We start from the raw sequence: 25,167 nt of genomic DNA on the forward strand, positions 1-25,167 counted from the left end.
TGATGTAATATAATGGATATATGTATATGTATATATATGTATGTATATATGTATATATATGTACGACACATGCTTGCGCGCGCGCGCACACACATACATGCACACGCACATACACACACTACAGTTTCACTGTTATTTTGTTTGATTGGTGTTGGGGATTAGGCCCAGAGCCTCAGGCTTCTACCACTGAGACACACCCACATTTATGATTATGTCATTTTTGCTCCAAAACAGACAGTGGCTCTTTTGCTTATTAAAGTAAATAGACTCTCTAAGTCTGCTGCCCAGACCCTCCACCATATGATCAGACTGTCCGTCAGTTTATTGATAGGTAACATTCCCAGATACCCTGCTTGTTCTGTTCCTGAAGTAGCTTCTTAAGTTTGATCGAACTTATTTCCGGCTCTCTACTTAGAGTTGTCACCATCTCAAGTCTACCCAAGCCTTCTTTGCTCAGGGGAATGTGATGTAATTCAGTGTCACTTTTGGTTGATGCCTGTCAAATTCTGACTTATAAAATATTTGATTTATTCCATCCTTCTAGTGTTCCACTGCCCCTTGACTTATTTATATATTTTAGAATTACATTCAGCTTTTTGAGTTCAGGAATTCTAGTTGGTGCTTGTAACATCCAGTACAGTGTTTTATACAACCACAGCTAAAATGTATTTAATGTTATTACTTGTCACGCATTGTACAAAGTACTATACATGTACTGACTTACCCATTCTCACAATAGGAAAAGAGCATGAAACATTGAGTGCCGGAAAAGCCCAGAAAGGCCATTGCTACTTTATGCACCATTTTCCTAGACTTGACCTAGAATGTAAATCAACTCATGGCTTCCCTTGTCAAGAAGGCCTTGTTTATAAAAGGAAGGAAGGAAGGAAGGAAGGAAGGAAGGAAGGAAGGAAGGAAGGAAGAAAAAGAAAACTATGCCAGAGCACAGGTTGTTTAGTGACCCATGATTTACACTCTGCTGTGAGCTCTGTATCTTACTGTAGATAGGTGTTAGCCTGGGCTAACCTCCCTAATGTCACAGCATTTTTGCTTTTGGTTTTTTTTGGCTTTTTTTTTTTTTTTTTTTTTTTTTTTGTTGGTGCTGTTAAAGTAGAATTCACAGAGACATTTTGACTTCAGAGCCCACAACTCATGTGATAGTAACTATTTCTTACTATAGTATGTGTTAATACATATTTATTGTTGTTTTATAGCCTAAGAATATGTATACCATATGTCTTTTAACTGTTAATCACAGTTTGTTACCTTGCTTTAAGACTGAGTTGTCTATACAGTATCACAGTTACTTTAGTTCCTTTATCTCTTACTCAGGTCTGGGAGACAAAAAAGGTATGCAAGAACTCTGCCATCATGTTAAAGCAGGAAATAGATGTCATGTTCCAAGAAAACGAAATGATGGTCCTTGCAGTTGACAACATAAGAGGTCTACAAGTGAGTATGCTTTGAAAAATATTGGAAATGTTTGCTTGAACTCAGCCTTTTTTTCCCTATTTGTTTTTGGGTTTAGAATGAGGCACAATTAATTATATGGTCCTACAGGTGCCTACAAGGCATTTGCTAAATAACTGCATGGCTCCTGGGTTGAGGTTTAAGTAAGATGCTACCTCCCCTTCTTTAACCTTGTTTCTCTCAGAGTCTGTCTGCAATTACATCTTTCGATTCGCACGGGGTCCTGAGACCTCCAGAAAGACAAGTTTGAACTTGCTCACCGCAGCGATTGGTCTGTGTCTCAGGATGGGCAAGGGGGAAACATACAGACTGAAGCTTTTGTTTTCTTCAGGAAAAGGAAAACAAGGCCTTTGGGAGTGCAAATCGTCTTAAGTGGAGGAGTCTCAGTCATCAGAGCTGAGGTGGAGCGAGCTAGACTGTACATACCCAATCATCCTGCTCATTAATTCACTCAGTCACACGTTTGCTCAGGATCTTTAAATACGTACTAGTCCTGGAGAGAGAACGGCTGTGTTAATAATATTAGAATAGCTATGTTGCTTAAGGATCCAAACAGCTTACCTTAGACTGATCTCCCTGTAGCTACAGACAGTAGTCCCACAGGTCCTCTGATAGGAATGGTATTTTTGAGCCTCCGAGTGGTTGTGATTGTTAGCAGATAACCTAAGGGACATTGTCATCTAGCAGGTCAGCACCACTGAGTTGGGGGCCCAAGTAAAGTGGCCTCTGAACAGAAGTCCTGGAAGGAGGGCCAGCATTGGAGGTGCTGAGAGCCGCAAGAATGCTCACTTGACACAGAGGCTGTCTCCATGGTGTTCTCCATACAGAACAGTTGGTTGTTAGACCTTCATAGGAGATATCGTTGTGAGGAGCTGGGTGACTGAGTTGTGGTTAAGAGGGGTGGTAAGGGAGGCAGCCAAAGACAGTATGTCACTGGAATCAGTGTGGCTCTCACATAAACTGGGAAAGATCACCTCTGTTCCTGAGATTCTTTTGAGAGAGAGGCCTGGAGAGGACAGAAACCCTATCATAGATGAGGATGAGCAGTCCTCGGGATGATTTTGTAGCTATCTTTGAGCCTTTCATTAGTACTTAGATTAAAACATAATCTGTATTAATCTCACTTTCCCCCAGGGTGGTAATGGGGAACAGACCCAGGACCTTATGCATGCGAAGGAAACACTCTTAGCACTGAACTAAACCCTAGCCTTTGAAATACCTTGCTAGTTTCTAGGGAATGCATTAGCACTGATAATCCTATCTGTTGGATTTTCTTTTTCTCTCTCAAAATTTTATTTTTAATATGTGCATGTGTGTTTAACTCAATATCTCTGTGTGCAGTACCCACAGAGGCCAGCATTGCATTTCCTGGAGCTGGAGTTACAGACCATTTTGAGTTACCATGTGGGTGCTGGAAACTGACCCCTGGCTCTCTGCAAGAGCAGCAAGTGCTCTTAACCACTGAGCCATCTCTCCAGCTCCAGAGTCTATTGATTTATACTTCATATGGGGAGAAAGAGCGCATGTGAAGGGGCAGGAGTGAGGTAGGATGAGGAGAGGACACACGGAGAGCTGGGGAGACAAGCAGAGAGCAGGCGGGGCTGGGGTACCAAAGCCTTAGTGCTCTGGCCTAGCACCTTGCCCAGTGCACATCAGACCAGTACCAGCTGCTCTGTGAGGGTAACTGAACCTTGTCACTTCTCTGAAGCTCACTTGTCACCTTTCAGTCCCTTTCATCTTAAGCAGCAGTCTGTCAGCTCGGTCTAGGTTAAGGCAGAATCTCTGTTGAAGAGATTCCTGCCTGAAATCATTGGTAACTTGTCTTCTACTATTCTGGGTTTTAGAGTCAAGTTATAAAACATCTCTAAGTTTGTCATGATTTGTATTTTGTAAGTTCACACGCTACCTTCTCAATATGTTGATCAAGGTTCTGTATTTATGGTATGAACTTGGACAGGAAATTGAATGTGAATTCCTTACTTAATGTTATTTTAATAGACTGAGCCTTTCGCTTGGGATATTTCTATTATAGTTCTTTCCAAGTTTATTGTCTCCTTGATTGTATTGTGTAAAATCAAGCCTATGTAGCCTTTTGGTAACAGTTGTCATAACCAAAGGATGGCAAAGGTTGCCTGATTATAAAAATGTTATTTTGCTGAATGTCACAGTTTAAAGGACAGTTTAAGGGACAAATAATAGTTTCTTTAGATTAAACTTAGAAATTTTAATTTATTAAGTAAAAAGGGTTGAATTTGATTTTTGTGGAGGAAGATCATCAGTTTTCAGTAGTTCAACATACACACACACACACACACACACACACACACACACATCCATGTATATATGTATGTATATGGTGCATTTTGGTTATATATACCCCATTACCTCCTCTCACTTATTTTCCACCTTAACTGAGCCCCCCTTTTTCCCCAACAAATTGCCTACCTACCTTTCTGTGTGTGTGACATGTGTGTCCTACTGAGGTTAATATGGATTGGGTGTTAGTAATTGGGGTATGGCAATCAGTCAGTGGTGACCCAGCTGAAGAAGATGACTTCCTCTCTCCCCTCTCGCTTGCTAACAATGGATTTGTTAAAGGGTCTAATGCATGTAGAGAGATTATGGAGGTAACCATAGTTACTGTGATTTCATGCCTGCAACAGTTATATTCAGGAGACAGTGTTTTATGACATACCTCTCCATTCCCTAGTTTTTACATTCTTGTAGTCCCCTCTTCCATGTTGTTCTCTGAGCCTTGGAGGAGGAGCTATAGGTGCCTTATACAGGCCGAATAGTGACTAAATTCTCAGCACTGTTACTAGCTATGGGTCTCTGCATTAACTACTGCTCATTGCAAAAAGAAGCCTCTTTGATCAAGGTTGAGAGCAGCATGAATTAGTCTCTGGATATAAAAATGCATACTTACACTGTTTAGAAGGCAGTTTGACAACACTTACAGTAGTAGGTTCCCTGCTTAGAGCCTGTGACCTCTTACGCCATGTTTTTAAAATTTTTTAAATTAAAAATTTATTTATTTAATGTATATTAATTATTTAATGTACACTGTAGCTGTCTTCAGACACACAAGAAGAGGGCATCATATCTCATTATAAGTGGTTATGAGCCACCATGTGGTTGCTGGGAATTAAACTGAGGACCTCTGGAAGAGCAGTCAGTGCTCTTAACCACTGAACCACCTCTCCAGCCCAACCGTGGGGTTTTGACCACTAGGTTTACAGTCCCAGGTATGAATTCCCATTATGGACCAATCCATAAATCCAATCAAAAGAGCTTAGTTGTCAGTTGTAGTAAATATTTAAAATCCCAACCCAGGGCTTCTACTCCGCCTTGGTTATTGAGTTCTCAGATGAAAGACATACTCATAACCTTTATATTTACAACAATCCTTAATCAGCACAACAGCTGGGCAGCTGCCTACCCTCCAAGCTGTTAGAATCTACTTTCCTATCATAGTAACTCCGAGTTATTTCTTACTATTTACTATGTTCCATCTGGGCTGCTCTTAACTCAGTTGGGTAGCCCTCAGGGCCATGTTTTTATAGCTCAGCTAATCCATGGCATCTTCTCCTTTCTCCTTTTCTGTGCATTCTCCTTTTACCCCATGGTGGCCTTTTCTTCCTCCTTCTAAACCCCTCAAAAACCTCAACCCCACCTCTTCTGCCCAGCTATTGGCTGTTGGCATCTTTATTTACCAATCACAATTAACTGGGGTCCGGGCCACTTAGCTAGTGTGTGCTGATTCTCTGGTCTCTGGGCCCAGTCTTGGGGACCCCAAATTAGCATTAGAATACAAGCATCATCAGGCCACCCACAGAAGTCATTTTGCTATTGCACAGTCTCCTTAACAGGTCTGAGCTGTAGTGAAAGGCCACCATGAGGTAAGAGCGGTGATGACTCTTCTTCCCTAGCAGCCTGGGGTGATTTAGTCTTGATTGTAAATACCTAATAGATCAGAGAATTTTGGGCAAACTGTTTTAAAGGAAAAGCTTCACATTACTAATTAACCTTATAATCATTGTATCAGAAATAATTTCATTGTATGTGCCATGTTGAGAAATAATTCAGATTTTTAGATCATAAGTTAGGAAGGTATCTGATAATTGGTTTAAGCTTGAGAAGTATTTCCTGAGGTCATATCTTTTAATTGAGGTGCTCATTTTTTTTTTTTGGATTTAAAAAAAACAATCATTAGCATTAGGTAGTAGTTATGAAATTGGATAATCTTAGTTTAAGTATTACAAGTTCAGTGACACGAATCATGCTTTCAAGTTTCTTCTGTAAGATCTATTTCCATGCCCTCAAAGGAAGGAAGGAATCTTAATTTATCCTGCTTTGTGAGTGATTCGGAGAATATAAATTTCAATTTTGAGTTATCATTGTGTGTAATGTCTGTCTCAGGCCTGTTTCACAGCCCCTTTGAAGATCTTAGAAAAGTGTATTATAACAAATGATCACCCTATTAAAACAGACTTTGGGAAGAAATAAAAGACAGGATGTGGGGCTAGCTGTGAGCCTGCGTATCAGACAGATGTGTCTCAGGTGGTGGGCTCAGCAGCTGCTCTTCAAACCTCTTTAAAGCTTGTTTTATTTTATGAAAATGTATTTGAGCCACGTAAGGGAAGTAAAATGAAAGGGCAAAGTGCTAAATGCCGCTGCCGAGTTTGGGAGCAGCCTTTGTTGTCTCCCGGAGAACTTTTGGGTATTTTCTGTACTTTCTTTTACTTTGCAGTTGAAGCCTCTCTTCCGAAGAATAACAACAGAAAAATGCATACGCACCTAATAACCGACTTGCCTTCTGTTTTCATTAGCTCATTGCTGGAAAAACAGGCCAGATTGATTACCTGCCTGAAGCTCAAGTGAGCTGCTGCTGCCTAAGCCCACATCTTGAGTACGTTGCATTTGGAGATGAAGATGGAGGCATTAAGGTATTTAGTTCAGGTCTGAGAGCTGCGACTAGAGGTACTTACTCAACACTAACCATGTGCTTGGCATTGCACACCTGAAGACCAAGCAGACCTTCCTGGGATCTGGTTGCCATGTTCCACAGACTACACCTTGTCCTCCATGAGTGTCTTCGCACAGTATTCCTGCCTCTCCGCCTTTCTGTGTTTCTCATTGTCTAGTTGTCTTGCTGTCCTATACATAGTAAAAAACTAAACACGTTTAGCCCACTGTACAGAAAGCATTTCCCTCTCTTAGAAATAGCCAGTGATGTCATTTCTGGACTTTCGAGAATGTCAGTACAGGACCCTCTGTGCCCACTGCTTTTCTACATTTGATGTTAGGTGAATACCTGTTCACCCCACCCCCCCCACGACATTCTGAACTTACCTCGCACAACCAATACATGAAAAGAATCAGACACTGATGCAGAAAAGCTATTGCAGTGGAAATCAGTTTGTATGTAGATAACCCTGACCTTTATCACGTGGTTTTATCCAAGGTTTTTATCCTTTCTCGTTCATCCAAAATTGCCACTTTTATTGTGGAGACTGAGCTTGGCTGTCACCTGCTTTTCTGACTTGAGTCCTTGAGCACTGAGAGGACCCATTGGTTCCTCCAGCCATTTGGCTTTTCTAGTGAATACTTGATTGGAGCTGGGGGCGGAGTAAGGCGTGTGAGTGACATCTGCATATGTATACATTGGTGGGGGTATAGTACCTAAGTGTTGCTAATTTCTTTGTATTAATTTTTTCTGTGTGCGTTTTTTGTGTGTGTCTGTTTTGCAGATTATAGAACTTCCAAACAACAGAGTTTTTACTTCTGGGATTGGGCATAAGAAAGCTGTACGGCACATCCAGTTCACAGCTGATGGGAAGATGCTGATTTCAAGTTCTGAAGATTCTGTGATTCAGGTGAGTAACTAACGTTTGTACTATTAGAGGAGGAATAGCAGAACACTTCTGTTTCAACCCTGTGCCAAAGCTTGGTCTACATTCCAACTGTGCACATGCGCTTTATGGAGTCCATTCATGTTCCTGTTTTTCTGTGGGTGTGGCACATGGTTGGCAGTCCCCTGAGAAGGTTTTTTTTTTTTTTTTTTTTTTTTTTTTTTTTTTTTTATTTTGAGTTAAGTATTTATCTTGGCTTGGTATTTATTTCTATGTATAAATATATTTTTGCCATTTTGTGTAATTTTATTTTCATAACTACATTCTGTCTTAAATTTTTGTCCTGTTTTGTTTTTTTGTATCTTTATTCTTTCCTGATACAAGGCCTTGCCATGTAGGTCTCTATAGCCTAGACCTTGCTTTGTGCAGACCAGGCTTTCTTTGAACTTTTGGCAAACTTCCTGTCTCAGCCACGTGAGTGCTGGGATTACAGACGTGTACCACCCTGTCCAGCTCAATTTACATCATTCTTCCTGTCCTATCAAGAAAAGTGTTTGTTGTGCTGATAAACTTCTGCTCAAAAACATGAGTAGTTTGCCATAATTATATATATCAAGACTTTGAGCTTACTCCATATTCTTTTAAACTTCATTTAGTTTTTATGAAGTCCTAGTCCACATACTTAAGCTAATAAGCTGCTTATTCCAAGGCTGTGAAGCACAGACCCTCCCCATTGCGTATTCTTCAGAACCACCATGGGTAGGTTTTAGATCCTTAGGTATTTTTAGATCTTTGAGATCGTGTCTTCTGATGTTTACCTTCATGCCTCCATATGGCACGCTTGCTGAGCTATTTTTAATCTTCCACTTGGAGAACTGCGGGATCCAATAGTGAGGACTCAGCATTTGTTCTCTTCCCACCTCGCCTGTCTCCAACACACGTGCCTGCATAAATTCACCCAGACCCCCGTCATGGTGGTGTGATAGAACCGGTGTGAGGTTCAGACCCTCAGTCTCATCACCATGACCTCGCACACGGTATACTAACAGTATCATGGACGCACTTCCTGCCTTCTATACTAAAGGGTATCATGGACGCACTTTCCTGTCTTCTATACTAAAGGGTATCATGGACGCACTTCCTGTCTTCTATACTAAAGGGTATCATGGATGCACTTCCTGCCTTCTATACTAAAGGGTATCACGGACGCAATTCCTGCCTTTTATTTATTTTTTATCCTTTTATTTTATTTCTATTTTAAGATAGGCTCTTCCTGTGTAGCCAGGCTGTCCCGAACCTCGCTATACGGTACCCTATTGTCTTTGCCTCAGCTTCTTGAATGCTGGGATTACAAGCACGCGTGGCTAGAAATTATTTTACCTTAAAACTTTAAAATTCTTGCTTCCCCTTTTGCTCCAAGTTCCAAAATTTATATTGAGAAGTCTAAAATCATTCTGTTTTTGTTTGTTTGCCTTGTTATTGGGACAGGATCACTGTGCAGCTCTGCCTGGCTCACTCTGTAGACCAGGCTGGCCTTGAACTCACAGCACTCCTCTTGCTTCTGTCTCCCAGTGCCGGGACTAAAGGCACGCACCACCATTCACATTTTTAGATCTTTGTGGAAGATTTTGAAATCTTCCCTGTTGGCCTCAGAGTTGTGGAATTTCATGATGCTGTGCCTTGGTGTACGCTTGCTGCCTTCCGTTTTGTTCTTTCAAGGAAAAGTACTCTTAAATTCAGACTTGACTTAAATTACCTCTTTTTCCTTTTCTGGTCCACTTTGATTCTCTTTTTGTAAAACTCATTATTTACATATGTGGTTCCCAGGCCAGCCCTCTTGTCCTCAGTTTTAGTTTATTGTTTGAGGCAGGGTCCTTTATAGCCCAGGCTGGATTTGAACTTACCAGGTAGCTGAGGATGACCTCTCCTTCCATTTCCTGGGTCTAGGCATGTACCATAACATTTGTAGTTTTATGTATTTAAACTTTCTTCCCTGTGCTTTATATTCCGGAATTTTCTTCACCTTTTATATTTCCAACCTTCTTACTGATTTTTTCTATCGTAACAGTTTTAATGTCCAAGAACAGCCCCCCCCCCTCTTCCTCCTCCTCCTCCTTTTTGGTTTTTTTTTTTTTTTTTTTTTTTTTTTTTTTTTTTTTTTTTTTTAAGATAGGGCTCTCACTATATAGCTCAAGCTTCACTTCAAACCTGTTATGTAGCCCAGGTTGGCCTTGAACTCAGAAAGGTCCCCTGCCTCTGCCTGTGTGTCGTGAGCACCAGGGCGAAAAAGGCATACATCACTGCTCCCTATCCTAGCAAGTGCTCTGCTGCTGAGTTACACTCCAGTCCTAATTTAGTTCACCTTTCCCATGATGGTAGCTCTTGACTGTCCCAGTAAAGACTGTAGCAGAAAAACAGTTTTGTTGTGTGTGTGTTTGAGAAGGTGTAGGGCTGGATGAAATCTGGCTTTAATACAGAAACTTCACTGTAAGCTCCCAGGATACATCTTTATTAACTGTGAAGTTCATGTCATAGTCACATTTCTTCCTCTCCAGATGTCTTTGAAAAGGAGGAAATTTAACTACATCAGATAAATCCTGTTGGGACATTCTATAGGGTGTGAACATAAATTCCTAGGGTTTTATGACCTATTTGGAGATATTCTCAGCCAGAGGGAGAAATAATCTTTAGAAATATTTTTAGAATAGGAGTTATTTTTAAAAATACAAGTTATACTTTATCTTCTTTTTGTGGACTACTTAGAATGGTTTTTATATGTACGGTGCTTTTAAAATGTGCTTACTTTATGTGGAGGCTCACACATATGCACTATAAGGAGTCATGTGGAGGTCAGAGTACAGTGTGCAAGACATGGTTCTCTTCTGCCCTGTGGATTCCAGGGATCCAACTTAGACTGCGAGGCTTAAAAAGTATGGGCTGCTGTTGGGTGTGGTGGTGCACACTTTTAATTTAAGCACTTGGGAAGCAGAGGAGGGTAGATATGAGACCAGCCTTGTTTATACAGTGAGTTCCAAGACAACTAGGGCCACATAAAGAAATTTTCTCTTTAAAAAAAGGGTGGGGGGGGGGGCTGGAGAGATGGCTCAGCGGTTAAGAACACTGGCTGCTCTTCCAGAGGTCCTGAGTTCAATTCCCAGCAACCACATGGTGGCTCACAACCATCTGTAATGGGACCTGATGCCCTCTTCTGGTGTGTCTGAGAACAGCAGTAGTATACTCATACATAAAATAAATAAATAAGTAAATAAATAAATAAATCTTCTTTAAAAAGAAATGGACTACTTCATGATTTGCCTGTCATTTTTGAACAGGATCTATGCTGTTTTTTCTGTAGTTCCAATTTTAGCTTGTGTGTTACCAAAGCGAGAACCATGCAAAGAATTCTAGTGTTTCCTGTAAAAGAAACTGTTTTTTTTTTTTTTTTTTTCTAAAATATGATGGGTTGAGATTTTTGGTTTGTTTTTTTCTTTGTGCATGTGGTGTTTTGTCTGGGTTTCCTGTAGCTTAGGTTGGTCTTGAACTCACTATGTAACGATGGCTGGCTTTGAACTCCTGATTCTTCTGGCTCTTTTGCCCCAGTGCTGGGTGGCATTGCAGGTGTGTGCTGTTGTACCTGGCTTTATTTTAGTAAATGACTGAATGAAGGTGTGTTTAAATTCTTTTGTATCACCAGCCTGAGGTATAGCTTTAGTGAATCTCTGTCTGGCCGGAGTTATTGCTAGCATTAGAAGAATATACTCACCGGATAGCATTGAGCCTTGTGAAAACTGGTCTGTTTGGGTACCTTTTGTCACTCTCCCTTGAGGTAAATGAGGTACATATATTAGCTATGTTTACCTGATTTATAAAAATATATTGATTCTTAAAGGTATGAGAAATTAAGTGTTTACTGCTGCTTTTGTGTTTTTCTGTTGGTGTCCTGCTTCAAACTTGTGACCCTTCTCCCCATCTTCCCCAGTGCTGGGACCATAGACAATGCCCAAACAGCTTTTGAAAAACTTGAATTGTATTTCCGAAGCTGAAAAAAATTCTGTAGTAGGTTTACTCACAAAAATGATTGCTGACGGTAGGCATCTCCAAATTTAACTTCAGTGCCTTTGATTAATGGTACAAGAACTTTATCTATTATACTAAGATGACTTAACTAACACAGTATGTCCGAGTCCAGTTAAAAGCACCACTGTCATCACCTTTCGGAAGCTCTCCGTAGTACACATTCAGAAAGGCTCTCTTGATTTCCTGAGGTAGAGGGCAACAAGAACCTCAGTCAGGCTGATCTTTGAATGAGGCACAGCCCAGGCTGTTAAGACTGGAAAAGAGTTAAGAGTAGCCATTGATCCTCAAGACTGCTCAAGTCCAGAAAGGGAAGGAGGGAGCCAGCACCTTCCTAGTGGAAATGGCTTAGGGTGTTTATGCCTTGCCATACGGGGCGCTGTGACCTTTTAGAATGATTTGGGGAGCCAGAAAAGCCTAGGAGACTATCATACCTCAGCTCCCAGCCTCTATCAGTGAGCTTTTAGAATACTGACGTTTCTCATCACCCATGCTCCTTTAGAGCACTGTCTCACTTCCGGTTCCTCTTCTGCAGTGACTCTTGCACAGCAGAGTCTACCCCTAGTGTGCCTGCTTTGAATGAATGCCCCAAACTGGAAGACAGGAAGAGATCCAAAACCAAGACCTCGTGGGGAAGATGGCCTGTGCGTGGTAGAGCCTAAAGAAAGGCAAATAAGACGTGATATTGTTTTCATGACTTTGCCTGTTTGACATTTGCTCAGACCGGAGCCAGAATGCTAACGCTGTATCTACTGTGTGGGAGCTGGTGCTTTGTTAAGTCTTCATATTCTTTCGTAAACTGTTTGATCTTCTGCATCCATGGACCCTGACTCTCAAGACTGTTTCTTGCAATTCTTTTCCGGCCTTTTAAATTCACTGCATTTGTGAATGCAGTATGCATTCTTGTTGGCAAATCTTTCTTTAAACTCTTAAAGTTATTTGTTTTATGAGTGTGTGTCTGCATGCATGCATATGCATTATGCGTGTGCCTAGTGGGTACTGGGAATGGAGCCCAAGTCCTCTGCAAAAGCAGCCAGTGCTCTTAAACTGCTGAGCTCACTTTCACACCTTTGAGTCTTGGCCTCTACCAAACAGTCTTTAAGGAATCATTATTTTGAATTTCATATTGCTTTTACTTCAGTAGTTAATATCTTGGTGAGGGATTTTTTTTTTTTAAATTGTCTTATTTCTTAGGTTTGTTCATGGTAGGCCCTTGTTTAATTCATATTTGCCTTATTTGGAAACACGTTTATTAAATTAATTGAAGTTAAGGATGGAAAGGCCGGCAAACACTGCTGCTTTGATTTAGTAACGGACATTCCGCATATTGACATGACATAGAAATCTCTGTTCACTGCTGTGCCTCAGATGCTCTTGTTTGTTATTTTGTCCCAGCTGCTGGCACTGCTTCAACTCCTCCCTCTCTCTTGTAGCTAAGAGTGTCTTCCCCAAGCCGCGTATGCACAACAGTGCCTATTGTTTCTTCCTTTGTGCTGAGAACTAAGTAAGGGCTGTCTCAGGCTTTGGAAGCTCAGAAGCTCTATGACCTGTGTTTACACTTCTCTGGCTCACTGACCTTTCTGGGCAGTACAGCAGTTTTACTGGTGACAGTCTCTAGCATTACCCAACATGCAGACTTGCAAATCTGTACACAATGGGGACAATTTTCTCTGGAAAATTTAATCAGATGGTGAGCTCACTGGCATATTGTAGGTTTTTTTTTTTTTTTTTTTTTTTGTCCTATCCTGTGGTTTAATTAACTACTCTCTAAGCAACTGAAGAAAACAAATTTTATTTAGGAGGAAAGTATTTTATTTTGCCCCCTTATCAAGCTAATTAACTTCAACTTTTTTTTCTTTGTAGAACATGGGAACAGCATTCTTGGTTACGTCTCTGTTTGAAATGCTATGATGGTTAAAGACTAGGAACAGAATACACTCTCTTATTGGGGAAGGTTTGTGACGGTCTTATTTCTTTGGTATTAAGGTATGGAATTGGCAGACAGAGGACTATGTATTTTTGCAAGCCCATCAGGAAACAGTAAAGGACTTCAGGCTCCTGAGAGATTCAAGATTGCTTTCTTGGTCATTTGATGGAACAGTGAAGGTAATTTGCATACCAGATTTTAAAGAAATGTTTTGTTTTTTTTTTAAAAACTATTTTGAAAATATTCTTTGAATTTATTTTGTTTTACTATGAGTGTGGGTGTTTGACTTGCATGAATTTGTCTGTGGACCTTGTATCTGTGTGGTTGGTGTCCTCAGAGCCCAGAAGAGAGCAAGGAGCCTTAGATCCTCCAGAACTGAAATTACGGATGTTTGTGAGCTGGGTGCTGAGAGCTGAATCCAGCCTCTCTTGAAGAGCAGTTAGTGATTCTAGCTAGTATATCACCTTTCCAGACCCAAATGCCAGATTAAATGTATGTATGTATGTATGTATGTATGTATGTATGTATGTATGTATGTATGTGTGTGTGTATGTATGTTATTTCGAAGCAGGGTCTCACTATATAGCCCTGGTTGGTTTGGAACTTGATATGTAGACCAACCAGGCTGGTCTTGAACTTGCAAAGATCCACCTGCCTCCTGAGTTTCCTGAACTAAAGGCATGTGCACCACCATACCCAGCCCCAGACTGTTCTTTTAAAGAAAACATTCTGATGTTGCAGTAATTATAATTTGACAGCTTTAAAGCACACGGAATGTTAAGTAACTAAATGAAAAAAATTCAGTATTATGCTCGTTTTCTGTTCAGTGTGGTCACCTTCATCTGTTGTATGCTTGTAAGCATTTATGTTAAAAGGAGCCCACACGATCAGAACCAACTACTGTACTAAAACTTGATTTTTGGGTAAGTTTCGTAGCTAAGATTTTTTTTTTAAGAATTTTGTTTGTGTGGGTGTTTTGCTTGCATTTATATCTGTGTGCTGTATGGATGCGGTACCTATGGAAGCTGAAATCGTGGAATCTCCTGGAACTGGAGATCTGTAGTTGTGAGCAACCTTGTAGGTACTGGAAACCAAACCTGGATCCTCTGGGAAAGTGGCCAGTGCTCTTGACCACTGAACCTTTTCAGTCTCCTCTCACTGACCCTTCTCTTCAAGGCGTCCTTTCTTCCCTTCCCCTCCCCTCTCCTTGTTTTGTGATTCTAGGAATCAAACCTTGGGCTTTGCACACACTAAACAGGTATCCTTTGCTTTCTTGAAGTCCTGTGTAGCTCAAGTTTGCCTGTTTCTGCTCCCCCTTACCCTGGAGCTACAGTTGTGTTCCATCATGAATGAGAAAAAATGTTCTTAAAAGTGTCACCTAACCTTTTCCCCCTAAGGTGTGGAATGTCGTGACCGGAAGAATAGAAAGAGACTTTACCTGTCATCAGGGCACAGTGCTTTCCTGTGCTATCTCTTCTGATGCGACCAAGTTTTCCTCTACCTCTGCTGATAAGACTGCCAAGGTCAGTTAGTCACTTGAAGTGTCCATGTGTAAAACTTACAGTATTGGTTATTCTTATGAGTACAAACAGTGTATAGGGGAGGACGGTCACAGATGTGGTTTACATATGTGTATCATGTATTCTTAAGGTTTTACTTATCTTTTGTGTGTATGTAAGGGGGGGCAGGGCTTCTCATTGTTTCTGCTGCCTTTGCTGTGCTGTATGCTCCAGACCACAGGCTTCCAGGTGGGTTTCCTGTTCCCCTCCCCCTCCCCCTGCCATAGCAATGCTGCCACTGCAGATGTAGGCTGCTTGTCAGCTTTTTACAGGAGGTTCTGCTCGTGAGGCTGAGTTCTCTCTCTCTGACCTCTTACTTGATCACATCACAGCTGTCATTGTTCCTGCTATATATATAGGAGCATACAGGTGTCATTGTTCCTGCTACATATATATATATAGGCATATACAGGTGTCATTGTTCCTGATATATATATATACAGGTGTCCCTGCTCCAATTCCACACATGTAGAAACTAAAGCTAGAGGACTGTGAGCTTTTGGAGGATGCTCATTAGCATTCATGTGCTGTTTAAATGAGTAATATTTAGTAATTCTGATTCTTCTTTATGGGAGATTTAAGAAATAATTCTTAATTTCTCACTCTCTTAATTCTTAAAGTATTAAGAAAAAGAAAAAAGATAACTTTTTATTTATAATCAAATTGAATCTCTATATGCAGTAAAAGCAACCGAAAGGGGTGTAAGTAGACACAGTCTTTATTCACTTGGTATAAGCTGGTACTTTTGAAGTGCTTCCAGCTCAGGGACTCTCGGCACTACGTTTTCTTCTCCGTCCCCCATCTTTGTTAATGACATCATTACCTAGCTGCCTTTGGTGCTCTTGTTCATGGCTCAGTGCTTTGGTTCCCTCTGCTCATCCTTGTTCCCAAAGGCCATGCCTGTTGACTGGTGGGCACCTCCTTCACTTCCCTGTTACCACATAAGGCTGGTGGGCGGGCTCTGAGACCTGTGCTGCCTTTCTTTATAGCCATTTCCTGTTTCTGCTTATCCCCACCTCCATCTCCATGTGCAAGGTGTGGCACAACATTTTAGACCCCTGTTTCTTGTTGGCTCTTTGGTGAAGCTTTTCCTGACCCCCCAGGCAGCATTAGCTGCTCTGCCTTCAGAGGTTTCATTGCATTTTATTTGTGCTCTTTGGAGCATTTCAGGTGCTCACAAAGTAGTCCCAAGCTCACTTTCTAGATTAACAACGTCAAGGAAAGGGACTATGTCTACTCCATCTCATAGGTTCTTAGTTGGGAGTGCTGGAACATGATAGTTTTCACTGAGTTCTAGCTAAATGGCAATAACAGAACCACAGAGAGAATATTGGGGTGTGGGTGGGGGGAGAAAGACAGCAAGTCAGGTCTGGTAGTTCATAGCTTTAGAGGCAGGAGGAGCTCTGTGAGCTTCAAGCCAGCTTGGACCCTGTCCTCCCTCAACCCTCCCTCTACCCTTCACCCCCTGTTATAAAAAGACTGAATTTGCCCAGCAGTAATATTGTAGGGCAGTGTGGTGACTAATCTTCAAAGAGTTTTGTCCGTGTGTTCTGTCCTGTGCCAGTATTTGGTCCTTTGTAATCCTTTCTTTAAAAAATATTTGTTTATTTATTTTATGTATGTGAGTACACTGTAGCTGTCTTCAGACACACCAGAAGAGGGCGTCGGATCCCATTACAAATGGTTGTGAGCCACCGTGTGGTTGCTGGGAATTGAACTCAGGACCTCTGGAAGAGCAGTCAGTGCTCTTAACCACTGAGCCATCTCTCCAGCCCCCTGTAATCCTATCTAATCATCACACCATGGGAATCATTCCCCCCTTTACAAGTGCAGAAACTGAAGCTGGAGAAACTGAGTTGTTGGAGGTCACAAGGATTTAGTAGAGGGACCATCTGCCTCACCCTGTAAACTGTCCTTAACTCATTCTCTGTTTCTTTTTTTAAGCCTTAATACAAAGGTAAGAAAGCTACATTTAACTTGGAGAATCTAATTCAAGGGAAATCCCCACACAATGACAAGGTTGCAGGTTAGAGATTGGGCATCTTGTGAAAGCTTCTGCCCCACCAGATGTTTTCACTTGCGCGTGATTGACTTTCTGGCTGTTTAGCACCAGGATGGGCCTTATAGATGTTTAGACTGTATTTCCCATTCCTAAACAATCTGAATTGCCTTCCAGATCTGGAGTTTTGAACTCCTGTCTCCTCTTCATGAGCTGAAGGGCCATAACGGCTGTGTCCGCTGCTCTGCCTTCTCAATGGACGGCATCCTGTTGGCAACTGGAGATGACAATGGAGAAATCAGGGTAGGGCGCTGGCTGAGGTAGCTTTTCCTCTTCAGCTTAGGCTGGCATTCTTCCCCGTACTAGATTGGTCATCTGATGGTTTTTGAAAGAGAGTCTTGCAGTATAGCTTAGGCTCAACTCAGGCCAGGCTGACTCCAGATCTTCCTGTTTTAGCTGGGATTACAGGAGCTTAACATTGGGGAGACCTCTTTTAATGGGAGGAATGCACAGGCCCTGGGTTTTGGTTGGATGGAGCATTCTTTGCTCTGTTTCTTGTGCACACTATATTCACAGCTACTGAATTCACCCCAGGAAAGATTGCATTTTACAGTTGAGAAGTCAGGTGCTGTGTTGGTGTACACCTTTAATCCCAACACTGAAGGCAGAGGCAAGTGCATCTATGAATTTGAAGCCAGCCTAATCATATAAAATGAGTTCTAGGCCAGCCAGGGCTACATGGTAAGATCCTATCTCAAAAACAAAACAAAAACTCCCCAAATACAATTAAAGATAAATAAACATTAGGTAGACATTTTATACCTCTGTGGGTAAGTATTTACATTTGGTTCTCTGTACCAAATAATGGTACAGTCATAAATGAATTGCAAATTCTGCTTTGTCTTTTGTTCAAAGTAGAGATCTGTCCAGTACTGTACTGGTTAGTTAGCATATCTTCTTGGATTTGTTACAGTCGTATTTGGACTGTCTGTCTTTGTTAATGAAGCTCTACTGAGGCTCACATTATATCTGGTTTTTGAGGGGTGTCTGATTTCTTGGTTCTGGAGTTGCAGATGGTTGTGAGCCACTATATGGGTGCTGGGAACTGAACCCGGGTCCTCTGGAAGAACAGTAAGTGCTTTTAATTGTTAAGCCATCTCTGCAGCCTTGGTAACCAGTATTTTTGAGGAGGATATTTTTTATTTCTGGTGGTGGGTTTCTTATTTTTTTTTGTCCTTAAGTGGAGGCATTAGGCCTAGCAGAGGAGTAGGCAGGCATCAGGCGGAGAATCAGGAGAGTTTGGACTTACAGGAGTCGAGATTCTGCCTGACTTTCCAGGAACAGTATGATTATAATAAATATTATAATTCTTGATCTGTCTTATTCACACATTGCCTAGAATTTCAGAGAACACCCTCCTTTACTGTCTCACCTTTTGATATAGGCCTCATCATGTTACCTACCATCTGAACTCAAATCTTTCGGCCTCTGCCTCCCGAGCAACTAAAATCAGGTGTGTGCCACTATGCCTCTACACTCTGATCCCGCACACTATTCTTTTCGCTTTTAAAGAATGCTTTTCATTAAAATCTGTACATTTATCTTTGTTTTGTAAAATAAAGTCGTTTAAAAAAAAAGAAATGTAAATACAGAGAATATTCAATAAAAATAGTAATAAAAAGTAAAAAAAAAAAAAGAACGCTTTTCAGATCTATCACAGATGGTGTATATGTATACTGTGAAACTGGCAAACCTGCAGGGTTACCTTGTTCATGGATATGTATTATGTTTATGTAGATATGGAATGTCTCAAATGGCCAGCTCCTTCATCTGTGTGCTCCGATTTCAGTAGAAGAAGGAACTGCTACCCATGGAGGCTGGGTGACTGATGTTTGCTTCTCTCCTGACAGTAAAATGCTTGTCTCTGCTGGAGGATATCTTAAGGTAAGAGTTACTTGAGGGTGTGAAGGAAAGAGCGGTCAAATCTAAGTGGTTTTCACGGACCGTTTTTCAGTTGCGTTGTTGTTACCCCAGCTTTGCAGTGGTGAGACTGACATCTGCAAGGCCACTTTCTCCCGGTCTCAGAGTCTTTGGTGGTGGCAGCCGTGTGAAGCTCTCTTCTCCCATCAGAACCTACACGACCCAACTTCATCCCCCATGGCACTCATCAGTAAATATTTTTGTTGTAATTATTTGAAAAATGTATTTGGTGAAATTCTCTTTCTTGGTAGTAATAGTAGCAGGGTTTTAATTTATAATCTGCAGTTTTATTTCTATCAGTCCACTAATCATCTTTCTAATGCTTTGGGTTATAGATGAGCAAAAGTGATTTTCAGGATGGCTAATAACTTCCCTAAAACGTTGTGATTAGTAACTATGAGTTCCAAGTCTTGGTTGCTTAACCATGTTAAAGGACACAAAGGTTATTTATTGGCCCATTTATCCATTCAGTAAGACCTGCTTAGTGCCTGTCGTGTGCTGTGGTACATATTTAAGGCTTGTCCCTTTCCTGTGGTGGCTAGTGTTCCGTACGGGAAACAAATGGGAAACAAAATTCCTAAAGTATAGGAGGAGCCTGAGAGAATTTTGCAAGATCGAAGTGGAGGCACAGCGGAGAGCAAGGGGCAGGTCGTTTGTGAAAGGGTGACCGTGCATTATGCTGGCCGCTTGCATTCTGTAAGCTTTGCCACTTACATCGGTTCCCATAAGGTTTTGTGAGCTGGCTGCTGTTTACTGAACACAGACAGGTAAAGCTGATTCTCATTATCTCCCAGTGGAGAGCTCAGCTGTGTTTGAAGTAAGTCTTGGTTAGGAGGGTCCCACATTACTGCAGTTTTACTCAACTATCCAGCTTATAAAAGATCAGTGAGGGGATGCTTTCAGTGTGAGAGATAATATCGCTACAGCCGGCATTGGAAATAAAAGTCTCCTAATGCTGTATTAATGCATACCTTTTGGGGCACACTTTCATTTAGTCATCAAGAGTTCCTGGACTAGCAATGCCATTTGTCCCCCATTACTATAAAGATAAAAACTCTGAGCTCTGAGGATGGTGCTTCGAGGAGGGATGCTGCAGTCTTTGTGTTGGAAGCTGAGTCTTTCGCTGCTAAAAGCTTAGCTACCCAGCTTTGACACCAGGCCTCTATATTCTCTGGGCTCTGTAGACTGCCCCACATGAGCATATCTGGCTCTTAGGATATTCTGAAGATCAAGAGCAGCTTTTCAGAGTTCTTGGCAAACCTTGAAATGAAGTAGCAGGATGGATCTGCTGTTGTATTGTGAAGGTTGTGTCTTGAGGCTAGAAGAAGCTATAGGCTGTATGTGTGGTCTGTATATTGAAGTGACAATCAGTGCTTTGCCTTCTGGTTTGATTGCTAGCATGGTTAAACTAATTATGTTATAACCCAGCCTGCATCTACCCAGCATGTTAATGAGACCATCCAAAGGCACAGAACAAATTAGGAGTAAGAAGAAACAGCTGCTAGAGTGGCCAAGAAATTAGGCCTTTTGGGTCTGTTTACTTTAAAATCTGAGCAGTATGAGTGCCTATAAGATAAAATAGGTGTCTGGCAGTAAAAATGTTCTTACCTTTCAGAATTACTATAAATGAAAACATATCATCACTCAGACTGCTAGAATGTGTAACACATGGTCGTAAATGAAGGCATTGTGTACTCAGAGGCAGAAGATCACTGTCACTATTGATGAGTGGGGCTGGGGACAGAACTGCCCTAGTACAGATCCCAGCTCTGCCTCTCGACAGGTTTACTCTGTTTCGTCTATGAGAAGGGTGCAGTGATAATAGCACCACAGTACACATTGCATTTATGTATCTTTTGCTTCTAAGCATACTCAGGCTTCTTCAATATCAGCATCAGATATTCATGTGTGTTACAACTGATAGATTTTCTCTGATGTATTGTCATTGCATAAAGTGCAGAGTTTGCATAAGGATCAGGCTTGATGTTGCACATTTTGTGAGTTTGGATAAATCTCTGGTAACGTGTATCTATAGTGGTAGAATCATGTTGAGTAATTCATTACTCTGAAAACCCTGTGTTAGCTGCTGTTATGAAATCATGTATTTCCAGTCCATACTGTTCCCGTGGCTACTATAGTGTTTTCTTTGTGTGTGTGTGTGTGTGTGTGTGTGTGTGTGTGTGTGTGTGTGTGTAGGGGGAAATTGCATTTGAGAGTCAAAAACTGTTCCACTTTTGCTGTCCACTTCCACTGTCTCCTGAGTCTTGATTCTCTCAGGAGCCCAGGTTCCCTAAAGTGAGGCAGTTGGGTCTAGGAGATGAAATTTACAAGCCTTAGTCTCTAAAAACAAGTGAGTCTCCTTGGGCTGGATACATTCTCCATGGTTTTGGTTATGGTGCAGTTTCAGGAAGTGCATGCTTCTTTAGTGAGCTTTACCAAACTCCATGCGCTATGTGTTTTATTAGGTTCTACTACAAAGAATAAAGACAGATACTCAACGCAGTCTCATGGGCAAGGCTCTGCCTGTCATTCCAGGCTCTGTCCTGAGCACGTACGTGAGCACACTGTTCTGGCTGTGATGCTCAGGCTCTTGGTACACTGAGCTTTTCTAAACCACGTTTGTGTGCATTATCTCTTCCCTCAGCTTAGCTCTGAGATAGGACTGCAAGTTTTGTGAACACCATTCGGTAAAATAAGTGTTATACTCTTGATGAATTCAGTGATGGAAAGGGAAGGATGTCAGAGCATCTGCTTCATTTGATGGGATCAGCATTCAGCATAGACTGTCACATAGATAGCCTACATCACTTCTGGAGAAAGGGCTTCTGGAGAAAGACGGTTCTTTGTCTGTACTATGAATACTCTGGGTATGGGTTGGAGTACACTCTAGAAGGCTATTTTAGTGAAGAGAAGCAGTCATGTGTCCATTCCACGGAGAAACCCTCCACAGTACACACTGTGTAACTAGCTCTCTACTGGCTATTGTTTCTCTGGAATGCCTTACAGTGGCCCTGGGTGCAGACTTGGTCATGAGGTCATCACCAGGGCTAATCAACAAGGCTGAACCGCTGGTACAGTTGTCAGCAGGAGTCCTGCTCAGGTGCCATTCCTGCTTATTGCTTGGCCTAAGAATCAAGAATATATTTAAGTGACCCCAAAAATTCCACCAGAGAACTACAGCTGATAAACAACTTCAGCAAAGTGGCTGGATATAAAATTAACTCAAACAAATCAGTAGCCTTCTTCTCTCTACTCAAAGGATAAACAGGCTGAGAAGGAAATTAGGGAAATGACACTCTTTACTATAGCCACAAGTAATATAAAATACTTGGTGTGACTCTAACCAAGCAAGCGAAAGATCTGCATGACAAGAACTTCAAGTCTCTGAAGATGAAATTGAAGAAGATCTCAGGTGATAAAAAGATTTTCCATGCTTATGGATTGGCAGGATTAATATAGTAAAGATGGACATTTTGCCAAAAGCAATCTACAGATTCAATGTAATCCCATCAAAGTCCCAACTCCATTCTTCGCAGAGTTAGAAAGAGCAATTTGCAAAATCATTTGGAATAACAAAAAGCCCAGGATTTTGAACACTATTCTCAACAATAAAGGAACTTCTGGGGGAATCACCATCTCTAACCTCAAGTTGTATTACAGAGCAATAGTGGTAAAAAACTGTATGGTATTGGTACAGAGACAGGAAGGTAGATCAATGGAATAGAATTGAAGACCCAGAAATAAATCCACACACGTATGGTCCACTTGATCTTTGACAAAGGAGCTAAAATGATCCAGTGGAAAAAAGACAGCATTTTCAATAAATGGTGCTGGTCCAACTGGAAGTCAGCATGTAGAAGAATGCAAATCAATCCATTCTTATCTCCTGTACAAAGCTCAAGTCCAAGTGGATCAAGGACCTCCACATAAAACCAGGTACTCTGAAACTAATAGAAGAGAAAGTGGGGAAGAGCTTTGAACACATGGGCACTGGGAAAAATTTCCTGAATAGAACACCAATGTCTTATGCTCTAAGATCAAGAATCGACAAATGGGACCTCATAAAACCTTGAAGCTTCTGTAAGGCAAAGGACACTGTTAATAGGACAAAATGGCAACCAAAAGACTGGGAAAAGATCTTTACCAATCCTACATCTGATAGAGGGCTAGTATCCAATATATACAAAGAACTCAAGAAGTTAGACTCCAGAGAATCAAATAACCCTATTTAAAAAATGAAGAAAGAGCTAAACAGAGTTCTCAACTGAGGAATACCAAATGACTAAGAAGCACTTAAAGAAGTGCTCAACATCCCTAGTCATCAGGGAAATGCAAATCAAAACAACCCTGAGATTTCACCTCTCACCAGTCAGAATGGTTAAGATAAAAAACTCAGGTGACAGCAGATGCTGGCAAGAATGTGGATACTCAAAAGATGCTCCAACATATAACAAGGACACATGTTCCACCATGTTCATAGCAGCCTTATTTATAATAGCCAGAAGCTGGAAAGAACTCAGAAGCCCTTCAACAGAGAAATGGATACAGAAAATATGGTACATTTACACAATGGAGTACTACTCTGCTATTAAAAACAATGACTTCATGAAATTCTTAGGCAAATGGATGAAACTAGAAAATTTCATCCTGAGTGAGGTAACCCAGTCACAAATACTACACGTTATGCACTCACTGATAAGTGGATATTAACCCAAAAGCTCGGATTACCCAAGATACAATTTACAGACCACATGAAGCTCAAGAAGAAGGAAGACCAAAGTGCAGATATTTCAGTCCTTTTTAGAAGGGGGAGCAAATATATCCACAAGAGAAAATACAGAGACAGCGTTTGAAGCAGAGACCAAAGCAAAGGCCATCCAGAGACTTTTGTGCCTGGAGATCCAGCCCTTATACAGGCAACAAACCCAGACAATATTGCTGATGCCAAGAAGTACATGCTGACAGGAGCCTGATATAGCTTCTCCTGAGAGGCTCTGCCAGATCATGACAAATACAGAGGCGGATGTTCACAGCCAACCATTGAACTGAAAACAGGGAGTTAGAGAAAACATTAAAGAAGCTGAAGGGGTTTCAACCCCATAAACAGTACCAACCAACCAGAGCTCCCAAGGATTGAAGCACTATCCAAAGAGTACCCATGGATGGACCTATGGTTCCAACTGCATATGTAGCAGAGGATGGCCTTGTTGGGCATCAATGGGAGGAGAAGCACTTGGGCCTGCCAAGGCTCAATGCCCCAGTTTATTGGAATGTCAGGGCAGGAGACAGGAGGAGGTGGGTGGGTGGGGCACTCATAGAAGCAGGGGGAGGGAGGATGGAATGGGGGTTTATGGAGGAGAAACCAGGCAAGGGGATAACATTTGAAATGTAAATAAAATATATCCAATAATTAAAAAAAAAAAAAAAGAATCAGGAATAGTTGCTAAAGGATGAAGCCAGCTTTACAAATTACAGTACAGTGAAATTACCAGTCTAACAAAAGTTCTCTTTTTGTCTGAACAGTGGTGGAACGTTATCACTGGGGAGTCCTTGCAGACCTTCTACACAAATGGAACAAATCTCAAGAAAATACATGTGTCCCCTGACTTCAGAACATATGTGACTGTTGATAATCTTGGCATTTTATATATTTTACAGGTTTTAGAGTAAAATGGCTAAGCAATAATGTAGTTCAGCTCCTTAATTTCAAATTGGAAAAAATTTGGAATTCTGCGTTCACTTTTTATAAAGCTGTGAATTGTGTTGCAGTATTGCAAACATCAGAAGTGTTTACGGCCCAGTCAGTACTGTGTATAGCTGGATGAATAGTTAAACAAAGGAACACGCTCTTACTCTATTTTTTAAATACAGTCATCACTGGTGTTAACAATTTGTCCTTAACACGCAAATAAAATGTAAATATGTATCTTCTGCACTATTGCTAAACTTCCTTGATGCATTCTGATTGGTTGGCAGAATTAATGAGCATCTTTGGAGGAATCCTGTTTGGTGATGCTATTGTTCTGCAGGCTAGGCTGAAAGGTGATGGTGGTCAGTTGTTTGAACCACACTTACCCCAGGGGGTATGGTTTTCCAAACAAATCATGTTGCTTATCCGAACTCTTTAAATTTGCGTTGAGAGATTGTGTCACTGTGCACAGTCCGAAACATTTCTTTTGAGAACTCGGTGAGTGTTGGATTTCAGCAGTTCTTTCTATGAGCTAGTCAGGTGTTAGAGAGATTCTCTCTCTCTCTGTACCAGATGATAGCTCTGTATTTGGCTGGACTCTGGTTGTCAATGTCTTT

At 41.2% G+C, this 25,167-nt stretch overlaps 1 protein-coding gene across 1 annotated transcript in view; it reads left to right on the forward strand.

Moving 5' to 3' along the window:
• The window catches only part of APAF1 (apoptotic peptidase activating factor 1), an 83,703-nt gene extending 59,049 nt beyond the window's left edge, over positions 1–24,654 (forward strand). The window contains exons 20-27 of the mRNA XM_080934975.1: positions 1,333–1,452; positions 6,300–6,416; positions 7,221–7,346; positions 13,383–13,502; positions 14,721–14,846; positions 17,059–17,184; positions 18,679–18,825; positions 24,385–24,654. Of these exons, the coding sequence (XP_080791101.1) occupies positions 1,333–1,452; positions 6,300–6,416; positions 7,221–7,346; positions 13,383–13,502; positions 14,721–14,846; positions 17,059–17,184; positions 18,679–18,825; positions 24,385–24,531 (1,029 nt within the window). The 3' untranslated portion in view covers positions 24,532–24,654. The remainder of the gene's footprint in view (positions 1–1,332; positions 1,453–6,299; positions 6,417–7,220; positions 7,347–13,382; positions 13,503–14,720; positions 14,847–17,058; positions 17,185–18,678; positions 18,826–24,384) is intronic.
• The last annotated feature ends 513 nt before the right edge of the window (positions 24,655–25,167 follow it).

This window comes from Micromys minutus, assembly GCF_963924665.1.
Source record: "Micromys minutus genome assembly, chromosome: 22".
NCBI lineage: Eukaryota > Metazoa > Chordata > Mammalia > Rodentia > Muridae > Micromys > Micromys minutus.